This window comes from Sander vitreus, chromosome 7 (assembly GCF_031162955.1).
Source record: "Sander vitreus isolate 19-12246 chromosome 7, sanVit1, whole genome shotgun sequence".
In the NCBI taxonomy this organism is placed as follows: domain Eukaryota; kingdom Metazoa; phylum Chordata; class Actinopteri; order Perciformes; family Percidae; genus Sander; species Sander vitreus.
This window is the reverse complement of record NC_135861.1, coordinates 12,383,912-12,409,912: the sequence shown is the minus strand read 5'-3', so window position 1 is coordinate 12,409,912 and position 26,001 is coordinate 12,383,912. Positions and strand designations below refer to the sequence as shown.

At 40.3% G+C, this 26,001-nt stretch overlaps 1 protein-coding gene across 4 annotated transcripts in view; it reads right to left on the bottom strand.

Moving 5' to 3' along the window:
- acot7 (acyl-CoA thioesterase 7) overlaps nt 1-26,001 on the bottom strand; it is a 71,297-nt gene that overhangs the window by 31,357 nt on the left and 13,939 nt on the right. For 2 of the 4 annotated variants that reach the window (XM_078254666.1, XM_078254663.1), the window contains exons 4-7: nt 16,094-16,185; nt 15,364-15,478; nt 14,535-14,549; nt 14,278-14,364 (exon numbers count right to left, since the gene is read on the bottom strand). In XM_078254666.1, the coding sequence (XP_078110792.1) occupies nt 14,278-14,364; nt 14,535-14,549; nt 15,364-15,478; nt 16,094-16,185 (309 nt within the window). The remainder of the gene's footprint in view (nt 1-14,277; nt 14,365-14,534; nt 14,550-15,363; nt 15,479-16,093; nt 16,186-26,001) is intronic. The other 2 variants (XM_078254667.1, XM_078254665.1) reach the window with 1 other exon arrangement.

Genomic DNA, 26,001 nt, shown 5'->3' with positions numbered 1-26,001 from the left:
ATGTGTTTTTCCAGATGTAGCGGCAGCCCTATGAAAACAACTGGTCTTGATTAGCAGCAGTGTGACAGTTGGGTAACATTGGCTAGCCCAATGTAACACAATCCTGTCTGAGGTTGAAGTATATATTTGGTTTTTAGAGAGTGCAGTTCATTAATGGGCAAGAGGCAAAAGTTAAAGAAAAGCAGCATCATAAAAAACTTCCTGCAGCCTATTACCAACACTGCAGTACATGTTTTGGAGAGGTACATTAAAATATCTACAGGCTGGAGGATATGTAACTGTCAGTGTCACAGAGATGATTAGATGCTTGTGTTTGTTGTCTGTGACCAATATGTTTAGCCTTAACTTGACAAAAAGTACTTTTTTCATGTACAATGAGCGTTGAACTAGATTATGCCCCAGCAGAGGTCTGAGAAGGGGGACTGAACCAGTGCCTCAACACATCGCCTTCATCTGAAGAAAACGTACTGATTGTTGACATCACACATGCTGCAAGTTATTAAAAGCTTTATTTATGACCGTGTGCTCTAGATCTGACGGTTGTTTGATAATTTATACTCTGCCATGAACACTTATTACTAGAAACACTTACCAGCCACCTTTCAAACTGACAGGAGGTGAGTATTTGACACTAAAATGATACATTTTGGGTGAAGTATCACTTTTAAGATGTGATATCACATCAAATAATTCATCCTTAAAATGTTTACAGAGCACTTGTGCCAATTCCCGCACTAAAAGCTTGGAAATGATTTGAAGAGCAAGAAAGCACTTTAAGCAGGAACTCCAATTTACAGATTACAGCTTGAAAGCCATTGTTTCCCTCACAAAGTGGACACAGAGGTATTCACACAAATCTACATCTGCATTTCTCTGTGTGCCACACATACGGCCATGTCAGCTGGTGTCATTTGTGAAGGAAACAGTTGTTTGTGGATTTCTCACATCTTGTATGGAGTGGGTGGGTTAGAGGAGGAGGGTGGCATATGTTTCTAACGTATGCTCATTTTAAGATATTCAGACCACTACACTTCACTACACACTCCTGTTGCCCCAATCGTCCCCTCTGAGTTGCGTTTTGTATCTCTCAGGCCTCAGAAAATGCTTGCTGATGGCTGGTTTGGCTCCAAAAGGCTTCAACCATCTGCACTGTATGACAGCCAAACGTGTGGGAGTACAAACAGAATGTGCTGCTTGCTCCTAAATGCAGCATTCACTGTAAAAGTGGGCCTGCTGAGTTGATTAAGAATTGAACATGCCTTTACTTTGACATCCTTTCATCCCAAATTGCATCACTTCCATTTAATTTTTGGCGCTAATACTGATATGTACAGTACAAAGGTTTACTTTTTCTGCTTTTTTCCACACTTTGTTTTTCTGGATTATGGTACTCATGTAAAGTATTATTGTCCTACCGGTATTTTAGTCAATGCAGCTGTATGTGTAACTCAGCCAAGTGTAGTTTGTAGTAACGTACAGGTGCCAATATGGCAGTAGCTATATTGGATGTAACACGGGTCTCATTTAGTGCTAGCAGAGAATGACGGGCTCTGGTGCTATTTCGGACTTTTCAACAACAACACGATAAGAGTTTTAAAGTATGCGGAGGAAAACTCGGGTGAAAAAGCTGCGAGACATTTCGACATTGACCCCAGGAGAATCCAAAACTGGAAGAAACAGAAGGATGAGCTGACAAGATTAGCCGACAAGAGCAGAGCACAGCTAGCTGGAGGTGGGAGGAAAAAGGTTAGCCTGGAGCTAGAAACAAATAGCTACCGTCTGTAACGTTCATCAGCCGAACCGGTACTTTTAAAACGATTCCGATTCCTAAACCGATTCTTGAAAAACTGAAAAATGACATAAAAAAAAGGCTCTTTTATGGAGTTTTTTTTTAAATTGAAAATTATTTAAATTTAACAATATATTAATGTTTTAAAGTACTTAAATATATAACAAGTAAACCTAAGTCACCTAACACATAACTTCAATAATTTAACAAATAACAGTTACACTAGTAACAAGTAACAACAAAATAAATGTTGAGTTGGTATGCCAACCAGCTTCAAACTTCAGCAGTTCTTTTGCAGAAAAATGACCATATTTGCCTTCTCTGGCAAGATACTACACCTCAACTGAGTTATGGCATGTCCTGCACAGGAGAAAACTCTCAGATGGTGTCCAAGAGGCCTGGACACACAGGTAGGAGTTTGAAATGGCAGACAATTTGGGGAGGCTGTCCCGCCTCCCCCACCACCAGGCTACAGGGTCTTGTCCTGAACGATAGACTAGCAGAGCAAGTGTAATACGTTTACTAGCGATCACGTGCAGTAAATGGATAATATGCCTTTACGTCCGTTTTGGTGAGCCCAAAGGGAAAATATGGCATTTTAAAAGTAGCCTACATTTACGATAGCTAGCTAACAGTAGACTACAGAGAAAATGTGATATTTTTATATAGTTTCAGAGGCAGTAGAGTGCATGTCCGAGAATAGCGCGGACACGTGCTTCACACCGCGAGCGGGCACATGCGCCAAAGAAAAAAGAGTCTGTCGCTGTCCGGAGCGACAGAGGGAAAATATTTCAGTCGGAACCGAAATGAGGAACTGAAATTTGCGTTCTAATCCGGTCCGAATACTACCCTTTGCGTAGGAAACGGATCCATAGTGGAACTGGGTTTCGGTACCCAACCCTACTACTATATGCTATTATTGTAATCTAACAGCAATACCGTAGTACCCGGTACATTTACAGGGTTCAAACTGACACAATGGTGGTGTTAGATTCATTCTGACCCAAATTGCTTTGTCGCCCTTCTGGCTGTTGTTGTATATGGTGATATTTTTGCAAATGTTTCTTAAAAAATGAATGATCTCTGTCCACTATAGCTTTTAATTTAAAACAGTTTATTTAAAACAATTAAACTTATCAAACAGATGGAATTAGAAATAAAGGCCTGCCGCTAACAAAAGCCTGCTTCACATAAAAGCCTTGTACCTTCTGCAGTTCAGGTAAATAAAGGACCCGGTTTTTACAGTATGTGGTTAAACTCGGGCCAGGCATTGTGAAATTAACAGATATTTTGCTCCATCACATGAAAGGGTCTATCATCTTTAACTCAAACCCTGTTGATCGGGGATCTATAAGGGAAAGTAACACCGCGATGACGGCTGATGTATTGTAATGATTAATTTATGTGTGAATGCCAGTGTTGTGTTTCGTTGATCGGGGAAGTAGAACCATTAAAAACACTCTCTGATAAAGGCTGATGCTGTGGCCACAGTTCAGAAAGGTGACAACAACATGTCAGGCTTAAATGGTGTGTGGGCAAGGTAATATATCACTTCCTTCCTTAAGGCAGTTGCGAAGCATTTTCGCAACCCACAAAACCCATCTTGATTTTTTTATTTATTTATTTTTTAATCCATCTCCGCTATGTTGTGAAAATTGATGGGATCTCACCTAAGATTTAAAATGTCCCCTTGGTACAAGGCGAAGCAGGCTGCTGCTACTCAAAGCCTTGAGTGGTCGTGTCTGAGCATGTAACACTTAATGGAGATGGATCATGACGTGACAAAATGATGAAATTGAATGTGATTGTAGAATAACGCTAAACTGAACAATAAAAAAAGAATTCAAAAAACTGTAAAGCGGCGATAATAGAAGAAGAAGAAGAAGAGGAAGAAGACGACATTGGACCCTTAACTTTACTGTTTTGGTTCACTCTCATCGCTCTCATCAACATTGTTTTTAGCCACAGCAGGCAGCTGTTTTCAGAGGAAAAAATTATAAAAACCCACTCACGGCAGACAGACAAAGTTAGCAGCTAGCTGATGAACATAGTGGAACATTTAGCATCCAAAGAGCCAGATATTTCCCTTAGACCAGGGGTCATCAACTACATTTTTCCAAGGGCCAGAATGTTTCTAAGCAGACACTCCGGGGGCCGGACTTACAAATAAAGAAAATAAAATTAATTTATACCTAATACGCCTATTCTTGTTTTTTTTTTTTTTACATGTATTAGTGTGAGCAAACTCCTAAAAAACATGGAAACTCCATAATGATAACTAGCTCTTTAACTAGAAAAAGATCTCAGACTAGGAGGCAGTTCACTGAGGAGTGATGGTTAAAGTCTGTGATTATGGAAACATGGTTGTAGTATGCAGCGTCCTGATTGGTGGAAAATGCTTGCAGAAAGAAATGGCTGTTGTCAGGTAATGGTGAATGATGAATGGACTGATAAGCAGGCTATGCATTCCTCACGTATGCCCCATTGGCAATGAAACGATGCTGTTGCAAAATAATACAACCAGCATCATCATCAACAATGAAGAACGCGAACATAATGATCGCGTCATTCACGTGCATATTAAGTGGCCACATGCGTCTGTTGTGGTCTTATAATACATCCATAGGTTTACCGCTCCAGCGGAGAGGATGGCTCGTTCAGCCAGCAGTTAAATTTATAAGAATTGGTCCACATTTCAAGATTCCCAGCAAACTCAGATAAACAGTTAGACTACAAACAGATAGCTTTTGTTTTAGCTTGTTTGTAAAAATTCGCTATTTGCAGAGTAGAGCTGTGTTCACGTAAAACAGTGCGGTGGACAAGAGTGGACTGAGCAGACAGAGCAGATTGAAATATCGCTTTCTACATGTTTATGCCTGTCTACACAGGTGAGTGCATTGATAAGTATTGACTTTTCACTCACAAAGGTTTTATTGTAGCCTAATTACAGTAACGAGACTAGTGTGAGTTGATCTGCCATTGGTAATCCTCTTTGTATCGTTCCCAGTCAGGTACTGCATGTTTTACCGCACACACATCTCGGCTCAGCTGTGTGTGTGGAGCACGGGCATCGCTGTACAGAATCCCGGCATGTGAATAGAGATGCAAATACAGGGGCTGGGTTTGTGCTCTACCTGTGTAATGTTACCTGCTGTAAATGCTGTAAATGCTAAATAACAGAACGCATTTTTTCCTCTTCACATTTTCTGAATTCATGATTATTCTGCGGGCCAGACTAAACGCTTTGGCGGGCCGGATGTGGCCCGCGGGCCGCCAGTTGACGTTGGCTGCCTTAGGAGTTGGTGGATACCAAAACAGAGCTAAAAGAAAGTTAATATTGGATTTACATTCGCCTGGTGGACAGACACACAACTCCAAATGAATGATAATGTTTCTCTGTATCTGTTGGATGTGTAAATACGCAACTGTTTGCTAACAAGTTCTCCATGTCAAATTTAAAGGTGAAATATCAATGCTGTGTGGTTTAAAGAGGACTAAAATACATTTTGAGACCATTAATCTAGTCTTGAATATGTACTTACATTTTTATGTTGTAGTGGTAACTCCAAAAGTAAATGTTTACTGAGGCATGAATTCCAACTTACTGCCGGTCTAGCACTGATGGTCTTGCACACCATTATAATAAAGTTGGCTTCCCTATTGCTACTGTTAAATTTAACCGTCTCCTTCTCATGGGACTGACATGGTCCAGTACCTTCCCTCAACTCTGGAACCTCTCCCATAAATAATCTATTTTACTACTGCTCCTATTAAGTGCATACCAGTCTAGTCTTATTTTATATAAAGTAATAAAATAGGAACAATTACAAATAAAATCTACAAGTAACATTCAGAATACAATAACTGAGCCAAATAAGCTGCCATAAACAATACAGTATATCGCTGTTGGCTTTTTTACACAAATATCACTGTTTGGTATGGCTATGGTAGCAGCAGACAGGCAGGATAAGCTCTGATAATATTAATCCTGAAACAAAGTGACCCTGCATTTTTTAGATTTCATCTCATCTGATATTCCATTTGCTAATATTGAATGGTAAAAATTTGATTATATTTTTTTGTTTCTCTGTAACAGAATTATGGCTCTTATCAGAATGAAATGATCTTTAGGAGGTCATTCGGGGTAAATAAAGGATTCATAAGGGATGGAGAGAAGGCCCCACTCACATGCTATGAAGTGAATGCTAATGTGCTATAAATGGCTAGACTGGAAAAGTCACAAATATCATTTTGTGACATGAAACAAACTCTGTAACTTTGTAAGAAAAGAATAAACAGAATGTACGGAGGACTTGGTTATTTGTGGAAAGGACTTTAAGACTGAGAATGGGCTCCCATGGTCTTGTTCCCTGGCTCCCTGGTGTTAGCAGCTCTCCAGATGCTTTGTGAAAACAAGGCTCGTGGGTATGGGGGGATAATTACCCCAGTTTGCTCATGTTCTTCACTTTACCACACTCCCTTAGAGACTTCCCACGGCCTAAAAGTAGCTATGAGTAGTTAAAAGCTGCGAGTTTGGTTGAAAACACTGTTGTATAGCTAGAGTTAGTTCTGTTGGCATAGCTCAGAGGCAATTACCCACATTAACTAATAAAGGTCTTCATTATCTAAATTGTTGGAATTTTAGTTGTTTATTTTTTCTTACCATACAATTGTCACATTGTGGGGGAAAGCTTCAGCAATTCCCCAAAATGGTTCATTAGCATTCCTTAATTTCAGAAAGGAATATTAATTAATGAATTAGTATATAACTAATTCATTTCATTAAGCTGTTTATGTGATGCATTGTTGTCTGAATTCTAGATTAGTGTACAGATCTTCATGCATCTCAGCTTTGGTTTAAGTCCCAAATCATGGCATTATTTTCTTTTCAAAACTTCCTCTCGTTGTTGTCGTTAGTTCAGTCTGCCTCTGACCTTGCCTTGCATCCTTATATACTTCCCCCACGTTGCATGTGCCATATTGCATCATGTAGGACACATAATTTATTTCTACCAAAGCTCCAAAGAAAGCGTTGGTTTGTGTACATTTCATAAAAGAATTATGAGATTGTATTGGGTATTTAATTTATCTGGTGCACTAAAAAACTGTAACTAAAATGGTAAGCCAAATCAAGTGGAGGACAGCGCTGTCCTTGAGTACCAAAGATGCTTGTCTTTATTAATCACTTCCATAAGTGGAACTGTTAATGCAACTGATGCAAAAAGCTATCTCCTTGTACAGTCAATGTAAAAGGTTAAAGTGAGGCTCAACGTAAGACTGCAAATGAGGACAAGTGAGGCCAAGACAGCCCTGGGCCTGGCGTTACACATTCACAGGGTGACATGGCACACTATGACTCTCCCTTTGCCGTAGGGTGGGAACACAAAAGGCAGAGTCGGGGGGTGGGGGGATGGTGTGTGTGAAGAGGAAAGACAGCTCACTCCAAATGGGGAAAAAAGGGCAATTAGTAACCAAGTCCCTAGTGCAGCCCAGTTTGCCACGGGCCAGAATACCTCTGTGATCAGATTCCTTCTGACGATTTCCCCAAATCTTCGTACACAAAGCTGGCCATCGGCAACAGGCATGAGAACAATGAAGGGGGTCTTCCGGGCAGCTCTTGTCGCCCATCAACTCTGTTGCCTAACTTCAAGCCCTTTTAATTAGGACCAGCTCAGCACACTATGCAGGGCACCCACTGGTGAAAGTGTGAGACCGAGAGATATTGACAGCAAAGCATGTGTGACCTCTGCCTCTCTCACATATTCTCTCACCACTTCCTAAACTTACTCCTTCCATCTTTGTATGTCTACTTCTTCCCACTCTTATTTGTTCTTGCCCTCTGCCTTTACCCACCACTGACAATTCCCCATCTCTTTCTCTCCTTCTCATCCCCTCCCCAACAAGTGCTTTAATCATGGACAGTATCAAACGGCTCAAACTGCCTCCTAATGAGCTGTTACTATAGAAACAGCTCCTGTTAACATTACTGCCACGCAGGAACCCGACCACATCCTCTTAGGGACTGTTCGTTATTTATTTAAGGTGCCACCGGAGGAGTTTTGGGATCTTCAGACAAAAAAGACTTGACCCTCCCTTCACCAGCAATACATTTTCTATGACCCTCCAAAACGATTGGTAAAAGAGGCATGACCCTCCCCAACAACTTATTGATGCCTTATGTACTGGTTTGTGCTTCCTGCATGGAACGCAATAGACAGACGGCGGCGGAATGTCCCAACACTTAAATTCAACTAAACTGTAACAGTGAACAATCAGTGTTCGACCTACACTCTGTTGAGATGCCTCTCCAAATGCAGAAATGAAGCACAATCACACCATAAAATGTTAAGACACATTAAGAAAAAAGATCCGTATTTTGCCGTAATCCAATGACACGAAAAAAACAAACTAATCCACAGCGATCAGTAGATCCACTTCGCCGTTTAAACAAAGTGAAACATATAAAAGTCCTAATCTACACAAAAGCCGCAATCAATAAGTAAGCTGAAATCAAATGTACATGGCATTTAGGAAACCTTTATTGCAAAGTTGGCACGGCAAGATGTCCAGACATAGTGCAACAGTAATTTTCGTTTTTTGTGTCCTGCTGCTCCCATCGTCAGCCAGGTAATATTTTTTTTACTAAAGCAGTATATGAAATCAGATGTATTACTTACCACTGTTTTGTGTTATTTAAAATATTTACAAACTATCTGGTCATGCCAGACATAATTATTCCACTCATTTTTTAAACAATGCAATTACCCGTTTTAGCCACCAGGGGGGCAGTTGCCCTGCCCCCCAGCAAACTCATGGGTCAGACCCATCTGGTAGCGAAGGGGGGCCGAGACTGAGAGCTACATGGAAAAATATGCACCAAACAAGCCACTTTGAAATTTTGCTGTTTTCATGAATACAAAAGTTAGGTTTAATGATTGTGGTGGCAATGTGGCCAATAGTTTGTTTTTCAAGCATGCTGACATTTGTGGATATTGTGTATTTATGTTGTTTTGGTTTTGTGATTCTGTGTGATTTGGCTGCTGTAATTTGCAATTTGCAATTTCCCTTTGCGATTAATGAGGTACTCTATCTATATTTCAATATACTATTGCTCTGGATGTCCCAATATCTAAAGACTCTTCTCCCGAGTCTCGACAAAGCTCCACCAGTGCAACTGATTCTGTATTTTATTTTTGAATCAATGTTGGTTTTGGAGGAGAGAAGGCTAGATGTAGAGGTAGTGGAAGCAATCCCCACACACACACACACACACACACACACACACACACACTTCTCACAAAAGGTCGATCACACAAGCTCCAGTAGACATATCTCTGTCTCAGGCAGAGCATAGATCAGGGCAGAGGCCAGATAATATAGAGCCACAGTGATGCATGTGTTCCTGTGCTCAGGCAGTCCCTGACTCAACTTTGTCTCACACACACACACACACACACACACACACACACACACACAATGTGAAACAAAGTGTGCACACAGATAGAGATAAAATGCAAACATAAATTGGTGACATTCAAACACACTACACAACTGTGGCCGGGGCGCTCAGTTGGTAGAGCAGGCGCACATATACTGAGAGGTTTATGCCTCGACGCAGAGGTCTAGGGTTCGAATCCGACCTGTGACGATTTCCTGCATGTCTTCCCCTTCTCTCTCCCCTTTCTCACCTAGCTGTCGTGTCAAAAAAAATAAAAGGCCAAAAAATAATCTTAAAAAAAAAAAAACACACACACACTACACAAACACTAGTGAATGATTATTTGTGCACAGATGAAAAAAAACTATTTGCTTTAATCAGACTACAGTGGTGGTCCACCTGTGGCAATCAACTGCTGTTTCCATGGAAACAGGTGGTACGCTTCTTTAGAACATGAAGGAAAAAGGAGAGCAAGCGGGGAGAAAGGAAGAGAGAGCATGAAATAATGAGGAGAGGTGGGCAGACGATAAAGACTAAGCAACAACAACAACAAAAAAGATGGAGAAAGATAACAATGAGTTAATGGGCATCATGGTGGATTCGAGTTGAAGTTTCTGATCCTCTGATCTTTTCCATCATTTAGACAATTTCCATGCTTTTTGTTCGGCAAGTTGGTTACTTTCATTAGGTGTCGACCATTTGAGGAGCAACTGTACAGTCGCCTTGACCCCTCAACATCTGGCATCGCAAAACATTTGGGGTAGTTATTAGAAATGTGTTTAACACAGTTAGAAGGCTATTCTCCTTTGCTACTGCCAAGCACCTTCCACAAGGTGCATTTTGTATTCAATGATAAATGTTGACTTTACAAATGTAATTCATTTCCCTCAAACATTAAAACAAATCACCACAACATATATCTTCTACCTTACCTTGGTGGTATCGAGTTGTGCATTTAGTTTGGGTTTTGTGTGACCAGCAGTTCGTGAGATAACTGAAGGCAAGGCAAGGTAGTTTTATTTCTATAGCACATTTCAGCAACAAGACAATTGAAAGTGCTTACATAAAACATTAAAGAGCAGTTAAAAACAGTTAAAAATATAAATCAGATAAAATACGAGAATAAAAGTTACAGTGCAGTATAAGAAATGAACACTTATTTAAAAAAAGGCAGCATAAAAAACAAAGGTCTTCAGCCTAAGAATTGTAACTGTACCTCAACTTCTGCTGCCACCGCAGCACATGGGGATGAGATCAATTGATTGTGCTGCTCAAACCATTGAAAAATGACATTTAAAAATATCAAATTGTGATTCCAGAAATGTTCAGTAAGTCTGGATCATCCAAAGACCTCACTGTAAATATTTTTCACAGGGACTATTTCTTTAGTAGAAAGTTGTTCCAATGAACTTTCTCCAAAACCTTGGCAAACTATCTGCACAGTGTCATACCACCAGAGGTAAGTGAAAAAATGTGGTTTTCTGTGATTAACAGGGTGTAAAATAAATGAGGAATGTGACGCCAATGTCAAGTCATTCCTGACCAAATAGATGGTATTACTTTGACACAATTGTATTAGCCCGCATTAGCTTCAGTGACATACTGTAATTGTCAAATCTCTGGCTGGATGGATGACACATTTTGGCTCTGCTATTACAATCTGCTCTCAGGATTCGACACTGGAATATTTAATACGACGTAAACAGATGGTGTTTTTTTTTTAGATTATTTTTTATTATTATTTTTTCATTTTAGGCCTTTATTTGTATAGGACATACCCAGGCGCCCAAACAGATGGTGTTTTATGAAGAAAAATGCAGTAGTTATGAATTGTTTGCAAGTTGCATATGCATCCACAGTGCCTGTTTACAATATGAACACACATGCATGTCTGTTCCTGAAAGTTCATGTGCTTTATGTCTCCTTAGGCTCAAGCTATTTTCCACACCACAAAAGGGGTGAATGGCCTGGTGTTGCCATGTAGAAGTCAGTTTGCTTTTCTCCAATAAGAGTATAGAGAGTAGGGGGAGCAAGACAGAGTAAGACACAGTAAGACAGAAAGTGAGCTTGAGCATCCTGACCTGACTCGGTTATGTAAACAAAATAAGTGTAGTGGAAGCAGCAGCAGCGAACAACAGGGAATGGCATATACAGAGAGAGGGCGGTGTGTGTGTGTGTGTGTGTGTGTGTGTGTGTGTGTGTGTGTGTGTGTGTGTGTGTGTGTTTGTGTGTGTGTGTGTATTCTAAATGACCTGCATGCTTGTTCCACATTTGTTTTTTAATTGGACAGATTTCTCAGCGAGCTCGCCAAATTAAAAAGGCAACCATGACACGAGCAACACTTATCTGTCCCGCCCTGCTCCCTCCTCCTCCCATCCTGCTGTCCTGTCCTGTTCTCATCGCCTCTTTTTCTCAGTCAACGTCTCTTGTCTGTTTTGTTCTATCTGGTGTCTCTCTGATGGCCTCTTTACATAGCTGACCTCAATAGAAATGGCAGTATGAGGCAGGAATATCCTGCCAGAAACAATATACCTCGACCGATAAAAAGCATCTGTTCTGTGCTGATAAAATGCTGCATTTGTTACAGATGTAGCCAGAATGGTTTCCAGCGAGGGTTTGCTTTTTTATGTTGTTCAGGACATCAGATAAACCAGGTTTTGGGTTACGGGTGGCTAAACCATCAAATCTAGACACACACTCATTTAATTAGTTGTTTATCTTGCTTTTAATCTTAGTTTCTTCTTTGACTTTTCAAACTTCTTCTTTTTTTGAGGAATCTGGATCAAATCCAGGGGCGTGGGGGGGAGAAACAACAAAAAGACTACAGGAAGCTTCTTGCTTGCAAAAAGTGAAAATATTAATCAAGGATTCTGATGTGCATACAGTGTTTCAATTGAAGGGCTCTTGTAAACCAATGCAGAGGAAATATGTTTACTTTTTGCAAGCAAGGAGCCTTTTTTTATTTAACCTTTATTTATTCAGGGAAGGTTCACTGAGAGACAGCCTCCTTTTTTCAGGAACACCCTGATCACATTCACACAGTTATACATTCATACCTGGAAGCTGCCCAGTACAACCATAGTCTGCTCTGCTGGCCACTGAGGCGGTTGGAGGTTAAGGGCCATGCTCAAGGGCACCTCAGTGGTGGTAATGAGGGAGGGACAAGCGCTGCTCTTTCACTTTCCCCACCCAGATTTTGATCCTGTCGGTCTGGGGATTGAACCGACGGCCTCCCGGTCACAACTTGCGTCTCTAACCTTTAGGCCACCGCTGCCCCAAACGCCTTTTTTGAAAGCACCATCCAAATAATAAAAATATTTGTTCTACTTAAATATGATTGAATAGCCCAGTCAGAAAATTTAACAAAGTCAAAAGATGAGTCATAGAGGGGCACCTTAAGCCTCTGAGTCGTCTAGCTTGTCAGCAAAGCACAGAATTGGAAAAGGCATCAGCACCAAAAACTCCCTGTGACAAAGACCTTCTATTTCCACTTTGTTATTCTAGTTGTCTTTTTCCTGCTTCGTCCTCTGGTCTTCACCATTACAGCCATGCATATAACTGCAACAGAGTGCTGTCAATGTATATAACAACCCAAGCACTTATTTTAAAAATGCAACAGTGCAAACATACACACAAATATAGAACACTCACTACAACCCCAAGTATTCACACTCACTCCCAAAAAACGTTGAGACATTTCTGAACCAAACAATCATTCACTCATCCATTCACTTAGGAGAACATAAGTGCTAAAAGCCACACAATTCTTTCTCAAGGACGTTTCACTTTGGATTAAATTCAACAGTATTTCTTCCTCTGTGCCTCCGCTATGTTGCCACAGTACACACTGTACCAAGGTATAGTCTAATGCCACAGGCTATAAAACTGGAAGGAACCTTGTCTGAAATTCATAAGTAATAAATAATGTAGATACTGTAAACACATGAACGTGTGCTGCATACTGTAGATATGAGTCTGTGAATGATAAATGTTTGATCACTTCTTTCCTTCCTTACTTGTTTCTTTACTCATTGCATTCTATATTTTGTTGTCTCAACTTCTATGTGTATGTATATATATATATATATATATATATATATATAAATATATATATATATATATATCCTTCTGCCCCACCCTCTGAGTATTTCAACATCTCACTACATGCTCTCCGCTGTAGGTGTCCCCATTTCCATATCATACTGAGGATGTGGATGGTCTTTCCCTGCCTTGAATACTAAACAGTGTAATGTTGTTCAACACTACAAAATAATTGCTTAACCGCCGATTGAGGATTCCTCATTTTCCTCAGCAACATGTTACGGACAGACTCTGGAACTGACTCTGCAACGTTTTGGCATAAAGACAGAAAGTCAACTGTTCACCTAACATTGGAAGTTCTATATATATATATTCATTATGCATATACATATACTACATGCATGTTTACATTCAGCTTATTCATTTGCAATTACTGTCTTCCAAACATTTATCCTACCTTGTTATATTTTATCCCTATATTTTAACTTGCACTATTTTATGTCTTATGTATTACATTCTCATTTTGTTTTTTAAAAATCCTTGATTATGCGGCACGTTTTCTTAGAAAATGCGATGAAATATGCGGGATATTTATGCAATTTTATGTGGGAACTTGCAAAAATTGCGGGAACTTGCAAAAACTGCGGTTTCATCACGGCTTAATCACAGGGTTTGCAGCTTTCCGATGATGTTCACGTCACGTAATCACGTCACTTCATAACGTTCCCATGGCAACAGGGGAAAATGGCTGCTCTTGTGTGAAGTAATCGCAACATTTTTCAAATGCTAACATATATGTGACTTTTTTGCAACGAAAATGCAGGGATTTTGAAATCATGCAAGCCCCGCATATTTTGCGCAGAAATCGGCAATTTATGCGGCGAAAGTGCGGCGTATTTGAAAAAATGTGATCGCGTTTTTCTGGAGGGACTGATAAATAACTTGAAACTTGAAACTAATGAGCTGCTCAACCTACAATCTGGCAATTAAAAGAAGGAGTTGGACTCACCACCATGAACGTTGTTGTGTAGTGTGCAGTCAGAAGGGGCCACCAAATGGATCAGGCTGGACTGGCTGAAACCAACTGTGTGTTGTTCTGCAAACACACAAACACACACAACAAATGAAATGTGAAAAAGAAGAAAAAACTTGCTAGTTTGTATTTTGTCCAAGCAAACCAACACAGACATAAACTACATGCTTTTGTATGCTGCCCTGCCAAAGTCACTGTGCTGACATGCAGTCTGCGAAAGCAATTTAACATACCTTTTGGTGAATCATCTGCGGTTGAGTGAGCATGACAAATTTACAGAATTAGTTATTAATCTTACTATCACGATGATTGAAATCATTTACAGAGCAAATGTGTGCCTTTAATCAACTTAACTGTAAATTAGAAGTTCTTTCTCGAGTGTCCAATGTACAGTATGTATCGTAATGTTTAATGGAAGACAGGGTAGCAACAGTGCACCATAGTACATTAATTACTGAAAGCACACAAGGGATTCTTCACCTACTTTATAGCCTGTTCACATTATATTACCTCAGTATTTAGCAATTATACATCAATCTAAATAACTGTTTCTGACAGCCCACACCAACTGTTCAGACATATTAAACAATTATCAGAGCAAGCTAAAATAAAATGTCTTACACTGAAGAAAATATTTGCTTTTGACATCATGCTGCAGTACGTTATAACAGCACTGAGTTGCAAAAGGCACAGCGATGGAAATATTGACACAGAACACGGTGTCCTGTATTATTTGGACCTGAATGTTCTCCTGTTCCTACAACCACTAAACCTACTTAAATTCCTGCACATTGATTGAACAAAAAAAAAAGATATTAATTCAGGCTGAAATAGGTCTGTGCAGTGCCTCTGATTTAAGTGGAGCTGTTACAGAAGTTGCAGGTTAAATCACAGTGACCCTTTTGACGACAATGTTAGCATCAATCATAACAGACATAAGTGAATTTCAGCTGAACGTCTTTCTATCCACGTGGGAGCAAGAACATTATGTACACCTTCTGTTGTACAGTATGTTAACTGCATGTTAGGATTTGGTTTGAGGCATTTAGTGTAGGATATTACCTGGGTTGGGTGGAAGTGGCACCACTTCGTCAATCCTCGCTTTGGTTTCCAGCCTCTCCAGCTTCTGAGCCTCGTAGCGCTTTCTGCCCTGCTCCTCTTCTTCTGCAGTGGCATACTACCGATACAGCATATACAGTATAAACATGTGCACAGGTGGACACACCCACTCAAAAACCTGTCTCTGCGTGGAGTAATGCAGGTAAAGTTTATGACATTGACATTTAAAGCTATAGTGCGTAGTTTCTGCCACCCCCATGAGGAATTCAAAGTAATGACAATAAAACTGTTGGCATGTCCACATGATACAAGCCTTCCATGACCGCGCACCCCCCCCCCCCCCCCCCCCCCCACCCAACGCAGTTGCTAGTAGCCAAGGAGGACATAGAGGATTAAAAAAAACATGATGGACTCTTCAGAAGAGGTAATTATCTTCACTCGAGTTTCTGCACGGGAAAGTCACCGGACGCCCCAATCTTCTGAACATTGCCATACTGAGAAATACAGAGAGAGTTGTGTGGAGCTGATAGTCTTAATTAGCTTTGTAGCAACTCATTGAGCAATGCTGGAATGTTACGGATGTTCATTAATATCAAAATGTTACGCACTAAAGCTTTAAGAAAAACAAGACAAGTGAAATGGACTTTTCACACAGATAGAGACAGAGAGAAGCTGACAAGTGAAATGCCAAACTTCGGTCCATGAAGGTCAGAGCAACCAAGTTTCCATGTACCTTGATGGGCGGAACATCCATGATCTTTTCGACATTCGCCAGAGAGCAGGGGACGTACCACAGCGCTGCCTTGTTGGCCAGCTTTTTGGCACCTGCAGTCACAGAGAGAAGGCTGAATTATTGTACAGAGGGAAATGTCAGTTTGGAATTTTACAGCTTTCTTCCACCAAATACAACGGACACAATCTACTCTGAGTTTTGTGACTGGTTAACCAATAAGCAACACATTTTGACACGCTTTTAAATAAAACAATAGAGCAAACCATTTTGAAATAGCTGTTGTCAAAACAGACATTTTTAATAACACCCCACTAAAAGCCCATCCAGTTTTCTTTTACAAATCCAGTGGTGCTGCCTGAAGATTCGTCTGTCTTCTGCAGACAAAGGAGCAGAAAACAAATGAGGTATTTGTTCAAAGACAATCATTCATGTCTATTCAGAACACAAGCTTACATTCACTGAATGCAGTCCCTTGGTTAGTGCAAGGTTTAGCATAATCCCTGAATCCTGAACTTTCTGCATTGTCATGTTGTAATTATAATATGGATGAAATAATACTGCAACTCACTCATAATATTCGTCTTTACAAAACATACAGATGCACGTAGTTTTTGTTTGTGAGGTGTTGTCTTGTGTGACGATTGAAAAGGATGATGATGTAGGGTGAAAATATGTGTCAACTGAAAAATTCCCTAAAATCTGACACCGTTATCATTTCAACGTCTATCTTTTAGTCTAAAAAGGGCCATGTTCTTTACCCAAACCTCATTTGGACTGAGTAAGTATATAAAAAACACTTTTTTTATACTGTAGGTCTAAGCTAATCTTTGGGGCAAAGTGACCAGCTATTAGTGATAAGAAAGTTCCTCAGGTCAGTAAATAATGTTCATTATTCAAGTATGTTTTTATATTAGTAGTAGTTTAACTTATTTAACTTTATTTTTTGTCTTGAATATCTTGGGAAAATTTAGAAATAAGTGCTGACACTTTAACATTTTATCCCTTAGATTTCCTCTCTTGCGAATCCCTAAATAAACCATCTTCATCATCAATGAGGGAAGCACACGAGGGAAGTAAATGTCACGTTATTTTTAATCTATTGATACGTGTTCAAGGGCACGTTTTTCTTGTTTTTTTACGTGGTGGCCAGCACGAAAATGTGAAGTAATGTATTTCAATGGGAAGCATGTGCCACAGCACGAAAATGGTAGGGAGTAGTATAAAGAGCCGAAAATCTGTCACACAACAGGATTTTCACCCGGGCGAGCGGGGATCGCGTCCGGCGTGTGGCGTTTTGTTTCCCGTAGTCTTCCTAATCACAACCGTCCCGTTATTGTCGCGCGTCCCCCGTGGCCGTCTCCCGGCGTGTGAGGCGCCCTTTCCCCGTAGGGTTTTTCCTAAACCCAACTTCCGCCATCCCGTTATTGTCGCGCGGCCGCTTCCCGGCCATCTCGCGGCCGCTTCCCGGCATATGGGGCGTCCTTTTCGGCAGTCTCCAGGCCGTCTCCCGCCTGCGGCTGCCTCCCAACATATGAAACGTGCCCGTGAACACGTAAAAATAACGTGACATTTACACGTAAAAAACAAGAAAAACGTGCCCATGAACACGTATCAATAGATTAAAAATAATGTGACATTTACACGAACTGCCGTGAGACTGGGTTGAAGCACACGTGCACCTGTCTTCCTGAGGATAGATATATGGTCTGGTATTTCCCTATGCCTCCATACAGTACATGCCACGTTTTGGTGGTTGGAGGCATTAGCTCTGCCTTCCCACAGAAAGCTAAGAACCAAAAGATCTGAGGACAAAACTCATGGAAATCATATCTCATAGCAAACCAGCGGAGAGTTTGCAATAGCGATATCTTTTCTATTCTGCTTACAATTTTTCCTCTTAATTCGTTAACAGAGAGAGAGAGAGATGGGCTATTTTGAGGTTGTGTTGTTATGGCACACAAGGGAGGCACACAGAATAAAGACAGCACAGGGTCAGCAGATTCAGATGAAATCACTCGTCTTATAGTGAAAAGGCTAGTACTTGTGGCTGCAGCAGAAGTTTTTTTAATTGTTGCTTTGCCCATATTTCATCTATCCTTGTGCTAAATAAAAATAGGACAACTCATAAATAAATACAAATCGTAATGAAAATGAAGAATTGGGACATTATTACTGTGTGCACTTTGATCAATGGTAAACCAGGCAGAGACTTTGCAGAAGGAGATGTAAAGTTAAGGGAAGAGAGTGGGAGCAGAGGCTTATGGCAGGCTATTCTTGGGGAATAACATTTGCATCTTACACCCGAGTTAAAACCGTGCAGACAGCCGGGCCGTGTTGCCATGCCGACCACACTTCTTTCCTCCTCCTCTCATTGGCTCCTGCCCTTGCCAGCAACCAGGAAGTTGCCCACAGGAGAAAGGCATATTTACATATTCTTGACTCAACCAAGACTGAGTGACTCCAGTCTGTTATTAGCTCCTGCTGGACCTTTTAAGTCAACTGTGTTTAGGATGGAGGGAGGGAGAGGAAAAGTGAGAGAGGGAAACCATTCCCAGTCCAACTGACGACCTTTTTGACCAGAATGTAACCAGGGAACTGGCTTTGAATTTTAAATCCCTCTGCATCAAATTGAGACAATGTCAATGTATGACCATGTCATTGCCTGGACTGCAAGTTCACAGTGTGTGTACTAAAACAGCACATATTACTCCCCATTATGCGTGCAGTATAATGCACGTTGTAAAGGGAAAAGCAAATTGAGTCAGACCATAGTCATAACATAACATGCACTTTGTTACTGTAGAATATTTATCTTGATTCATTTTGCTTGTATTGTAAAATGCCTGTAGAAACATTTGATCGACACTGAGATTATTGTATGTGTTTCTTTGTGATTACAGAGAACTGAATTCAGTCACGAAGGAGAGGTTTCAGCTAGCAGGGGGGGGACAGCTGGCTTACTTAGTTTGCATTAATGAATTAGTGAATCGGAAGGTTTTGGCTGCATCCACCCTTAACACAAGCTCCACAAATCTGCTCACTCAAGTTTCCACAGTTTATGGCACATTGACTATGTGCATGTTTTTCAAGTTCATCTAGTGGTAGCTTTAGAACGATGAATGTAAACGGGCACTCTGGCAGCTATGGTGACAGCTGAAACAAATGGCACCTGGCAGTGGTGGTACTTTCTTTTTAATTGATGGTGTATTGGTGCAGCAGTGCATTGAGTGCATATACGTGCAAGAAGACAACTGCCTGTGAGCGGCAGGATATTACACAGGAGACAATCCAACTACGGGAGTATAATGTCAGCAAACAGAAAGCACTTTAGCATAAGCAGTAATAAAATATACTGATGTAAGCGTAGCAACAATGGAAACTACAGTGTTTTTGCACTGCTGCACAACAAATCAAATTAATCAGACAGTCTGCGTTTACCCGACTCTCAGCTTTCAACTTTCAGCTTATTATGGGAAAAAAATCCAGCAAATCAGGTTGTCACTACAAAACAAATTGCACCAGTAGCTTTTGTCGAGCAGCCATAGACATAGGCAGACTGTGCTTTTATTTTAACTGCATGATAGACAGCAGAATTCCCAAACACTATGCTCTGTCATATTTAATTATAAATCAGAGCATTTTTGGGTACTGATTTGAGTGTTCACATGGGTGCTTAAGTGTGGGAAACGTCCCTCCAGCACTACTTATGATCATCCAATCCCTTTTACTCTAAGTTTAATGCATCAATCATTACTTCATACGATTTTGGAAATTTCCAAAATGCACATTTTCTTGTGCACAATGCACAAGACTTTAAACAGTCCTGAATTCCAGTCTGCACTACCCTAAGATTGTTAATCTATTATCTTGTTGTTCCTTTCCTTCTCTTTTTTCCTCTATCTTCACAATGTCTTTCCCTTTCCATCCACTTTGCCCTCATCCATTTCTTTCACCTCAAGCAGATTCACTTGATTTATCGCTGTCTTCTACCCGTTCACACCTCCGCTCTGCCTCTTGACTCTTGCCTACTACCTTTCAATCTTCCTCTGAGCAGAAAAAAAACCTGTTTTCTTTTCTCCTTTCTGGACACCATGTTCCAGGCTCAGAGACAGTGCAGCGAGGACCGTTTTTAGTGCTTGATCCCCATGATCAAACCCAAACATTTTCCATTGTGCTGAGCCAAGGCTCCATAACTTTTATTTGCACTACAGGCCCACTGTGGGATGTTACAGCCTGATAGGAATAGATGAAATCATTCCAGGAGTAGAGTTTTTGGAGAGAAAAGGAATATCCAATACTCATTTTGAGCATTAAGCTGGGCTGCATTGAGTGATTTTACATAAACAGAATTTTCTGTTGTACTCAATGACCTTTAATCAGTTGCAGTGTTGTCTGTCTTGTGACAGACCTCAGTTATGCCCTCAGGAACTTCTGTGCTCCAAAAGTCAAACCAGCCTCATTTGTAATTGCTAAAGGTCTTACAGTATTTTATTTTATCTTTTATTCAATGTTTAAATTTAGATTTGATAGATTTTACATTATACAAATTACACATCTTATTTATCCTGCTGTGGGTGTTAATGACTGGACAATTGAATGATAAAAAAGCATGAATAATTGTGTTCAATGAGCTGCAGAGCTTAATCTAAATCTAAAACAATTAGGGCTGTCAAAATAACGCGTTAATTTCGATTAATGTATCTGAGAACAAATAACGCGTTAAGAAAAATAACGCAGATTAATCCATTCCATATTGACGTTTGACCCAGAGCCATTCTAGCCACCACTGGACTGTAAAATGAAGGAGGGAGACGAGTATGCGCTGCCTGGATTATTAATTGGAACATTTACTTGTAAAAATCCTCTTCCTGCCAACCCTGGCTACCGAAATCTGGTGCCACTGATATGTCTGCACGTCTCTCTGATGCTCTGAAACACAAACACCGCTGCACATGACGCTAGTTAACACCATACTCGACAGAAGCTAACGTTAGCCTACCGCTAGCTAGTAGCTGGATTAAACACGGTTAAAATGCTGACAGCTAACGCTAAACGGTGTAAAGTTTGACTGTGTTTTACTGTAGAGGATTCAACACCGGTATGTAACAATCTGCAGCTGCCGTCGGAGAAACAACACAGACGGTGCGTTCAATGAAACTGGTAAACTACAGCGTCGTGGTGCATTTGAAGTTATTGTAAATGTCCTTTTTCCATCTGATGGTTCAACAGCAATTTATTACTGAAATTAGTTATTATTATTGTTATACATTATTATTAAATCATTTCATTTTGATCATATGGCCTTAACAATAAACAAGCCGTTCTTTAATGTCACCAACTGTTGTTTAGTACCCTTTTTTTTTCTTTTCTTTTTTTACTTTCTTAAAAAGTATCGGTTCAGGCACCGTTAATTATGTATGCAATTAATTTCGATTAATTAATCACAGAGTATGTAATTAATTAGATTACATTTTTTAATCGACTGACAGCCCTAAAAACAATATTTGTGTTAATACAATACAATAATGTGTGTGTGTGTGTGTGTGTGTGTGTGTGTGTGTGTGTGTGTGTGTATCCCTCGTTTAGTACATGCAGTTGTGTGATCCACCAAGAACATGGCAGGAACTGTCATGCTTATTTTAAGCCTCATCCCACAATGCATTACTCTCAACTCTGTCTATGCATGCATGTGTGTTTGTAGAGGGGGCACGATCTGTGTATGCTGTGTTTATGCAGATGTGTGCCTGAGTGTACATGCAATACAAGCATCATTACCTTTGCAGGAATTTTGTGTACAAGTGTGTTTGTTCCAAGGGTGGCTGTGCACAAACACGTGTGTATTCACACATGAATGTTCAGTGTTTTTTCTTTGTGTGGCCATTTTACATCTGCAGCTCTTGTGCGCGTGTGCCAAAGCCCTATTGTGTGTGCATGCTGTTCTCTAACGTGGATCCATGTATGTATGTAGGATCTGCGCGTGTGTGTGTGTGTGTGTGTGTGTGTTTGTAGTTTTAGAGGCATGTATGTGTATTTTCATGCATTTTTGTACATACAGGGGTAAATGCAAATCTGTGTGCCAATGTGTGTGGGTCTGTGTGTGAGTGTGCATGTGTGTATGCTAGTGTGCATGTGCAATCCCCCAGCGGGGACAATCATCACGGCTCGTGCCCACAGTAGGCAGCCTTCCCCTGGGGGGCCGTGACTGAGGCCTGCCTGACGAGATGCTGCCTGACTGACTGTGGAACCTGTGTGCTTGCCTCCTCCCCCAACACACACACAGACACACACACACGTGAAATAAAGATGAATGCATTAATACAAAGATGCATGCACACAGAGTGTATCTACATAGTGTCGCAGTATACAAGGAGCATGCACGTTTATATATACACAAAGTTGCAAAAACATGCATGGCTGCACAAACACAGACCCTCTAATGTAAACAAAGGTGCATAAACAATATTAACATAAACCACAAGTCTACAACCAAGCAGTATAATGTCTTCTTCCTGTCCAAGCCATCCATTAATCTTTTGCCTGAGAAAAGATCTGGCCAAACCGTGTAAAACCCAGTCCTGCCTCAGTATGAGACTTCTTTTAGAAAGTAAAGAAGTGTGTCTGTTCAGTATGTGACTGTGTGGGTGTGAGAATGTGTAGGTGTGTTACTTTTTCTATGCAGAATGTGTCAGCATGTGCATATCAGACTCTGTATGCACGTAGGTCATCTCTACACAACCGCATGTGTGTGTCAGTATGTGTCGGGTACGTGCGTGCGTCGGGTCGGAGCATGTGTGCAGGTACATCCACTTGGCGTCCATGTCTGACTAGGCTACAGTGTGTGAGGCCTGACGCTAAGCCGACATGACAGAAGCAAATAATGTCTGCTCCCGTTATCTTCTCTTCCCCCTCGGCCCCGCAGGAACCTTTTAAAGGGCCAAACACTGATGAAATCACACACACATATCTTTGCACACGCATGCATGTATGCAGTACAGATGCACCCACTATGCATATACATACTGTGTCACACATGCACACCACCCAAACACACATTCACTGAATTATGCATCTAAATGCAAGGCGTAGAGAGAAACACACATCTAACGTAACATTTCTCAGTTATTAACATATAAATCTACCTTCGAAAACCCAAACATGTACACAAACGTGCTCAACCATTTATTTACACAACCCTACATAATGTGAATAGGAATGCATAATTCGTCTGAGGTATGGATAAAAATTAATTCATAAAAACACACAGACATCCATCCATAAGTTTATAAGGATAGCAGCTGTGTCAACTCAAATGCACACACCCATACATACAACCTACTTCCTATAATTATGACCTAATATAGCACCAAGTAGCAGCCTCTCCTCTGATTCTCCTCTTAATGTCAAAGTTGCCTGTATTTCTGATTTGAGGACATGAACTTATCTGCTCACTCTACACAGTACTGGAAAATATTCTTTATATTCTAATTAATTTCCCTACATTGGGATATATATTTAATATGTGTTGTACTTTTTCCATCCATCCATCTTCATCCGCTTATCCGGGGTCGGGTCGCGGGGGTAGCAGCTCCAGCAGGGGACCCCAAACTTCCCTTTCCCTTTTTTTTTAACTTTTTGTCTTTGTTAAATATGAATCAGGGTGACAGCAGAGTTCGTATTTATAATTTAAGCAGATGTTGAGCATTGGCTATCAAGTGACCTGCATCTGTTTCTATTCTATTTTATCACAGAATAATCTACAACCCTTTGTGATCATAAAATGCTAGTATGGTGAGAATGTTAAAATGTTTCTATGTGTATGTATCTAAAAGTGCAAATATATTTTACAAGACAAGGTTTACAAGGCTGACTCTGTTTATAACATTGTTTTTGTCCAATATATGAATAAATAGAATATAGGAAGAAACACTGGATCACTGCACTAAATCATAAATCCCGTATTGTGCATCAAACCAAACGATGAGTGTATTCTGTTCATCAGCTCTCTTTCTGATCTCCCCACTTCAGGGTCCTTCCTGACAGGGCATGTAGAGTAGCGGGCTGTCCGTGCGGATGCCTGTATGTATGTACGTTGCTCCCTACCTGTCATCTCATATCTTTGCCTCCGCCTCCGTCAACCTACTTCCAGCCCAGCAACCAGCCAACCAACCAGTACAAGCCCGTTGCTAGGGCAACGGCTGTCTAGGGGATACTTCTTTTGTTTCTCACACCTCCTTTCCTTCATCCTTCTTTCTCTTTCTTACTCTCACTCTCTTTCTTCCGCTTTTATTCCCTCTGATAATTTTTTACCCATCAATATGTGTCTGCCTCTCTCCTCACATCTGTCTTTATGTCTCACTCCCTCATTCTGTCTCCTTCTCTGTCTCTTACACTCTTGAAGATGGACAGGTTGCTCTGATGCCTTAGTGCTGCCTAAATACAAATTCATAAAAACATATTATTCTTAATATCCTATGCTACTGAAACTCATTCAAATCAGCATTGCCATGATATATTGTGCGTGAGTGTCTATACATAGGTGTAGTCATCTTCTCTACCACTTTTACATGAATTCAAGCAGTTACAGTTTGGTCAGCACATTGCATGTGGTTGTTACAGACAGTCTGTGCATCACTGTTGCCACTGGCATTTAAAGGTTCAGAGATAACGCTAGGTCAGCCCAATGTGATCCTCACTGCGTCTTTACTCATAGGGACTCTGGGGTGTGTGTGTGTGTGTGTGTGTGTGTGTGTGTGTGTGTGTGTGTGTGTGTGTGTGTGTGTGTGTCCTACAGTATGTGTGCGCATGCTTTTAATGTGTACATAGCACACATTAAATGTGCACATATGTTAATAATTAATAAGAATTTCAGACTGCTTCACTTGGCAAACATTCTAAAACTGGAAATCAACATGGCTCTTAGTTTCTATTCCCCCGTCACAGCACTGTAATGCAGCGCCTCATGAAACAGGTGTTTCATCTTTCATGCTTTTCAGGACTGTGTTACTTATTGTGTGCTGCCCTCTACAGGTCAAACAGCAGAACAGCACAGTGAAGTCTTTCCTTTTGTGCAAAGTGAAATACTGTATCCAGCATTTGGACAACTTAGACTTTAGACTTTTCAACAACGAAAATCTGACCAATAATACAACAAATAGTGACGGAAATAGATTAAAGATTCCACCGTAGCTTCACAGCATTTAAGAAAATAACTTTTCCAGCCCACATATAGCCAAATTCATGGTACTGAATGATGTAAATGATGTGCATTAGAGTGAAATGCAATACTCTACAATCTGCAGCCAAAATGATTCTGATTAACACATGTAATACAATTTACTAAGTAACTACAGGTGAACGCAGCATTTTGCAGGATCAGATCAGTCTCTGTACACAGATGAGTGGCAAAGCACTGGTGCAAATAATGATATATAATAATAATAATAATAATAATAATAATAATAATAATAATAATAATAATAATAATAATAATAATAATAATAATAATAATAATAATAATAATAGATTTTGGTCTGAGGACAGTGGGATTAAGAAATGAATCTACCCTGATTAGTGTAAATAAATATACTTCACAGGCAAATATTGAAAAAGCAGGGGTGTGGGGCTTCAGTTTTAGTTTCATGATTTCGGTATTGTGCATGCTCTCTGTCACACTGTCATGACTTACTGGGACACTTGTATTCATTAATGTTATTACTGATAACACCTGTGCTTATCAGTGTCTTCTGTACAGTCACTCATAAAATGGTAATTACAAAGAATTGCTTTCAGCTGTGTGATTTAGAAATACTACTGAAACAATATACTATAGAGTGCATGTTTTATGGACACCTGGTAGACAAGTGAATAGGGAAATTAAATCATCTTAATTATTAAAAATGTAAATGATA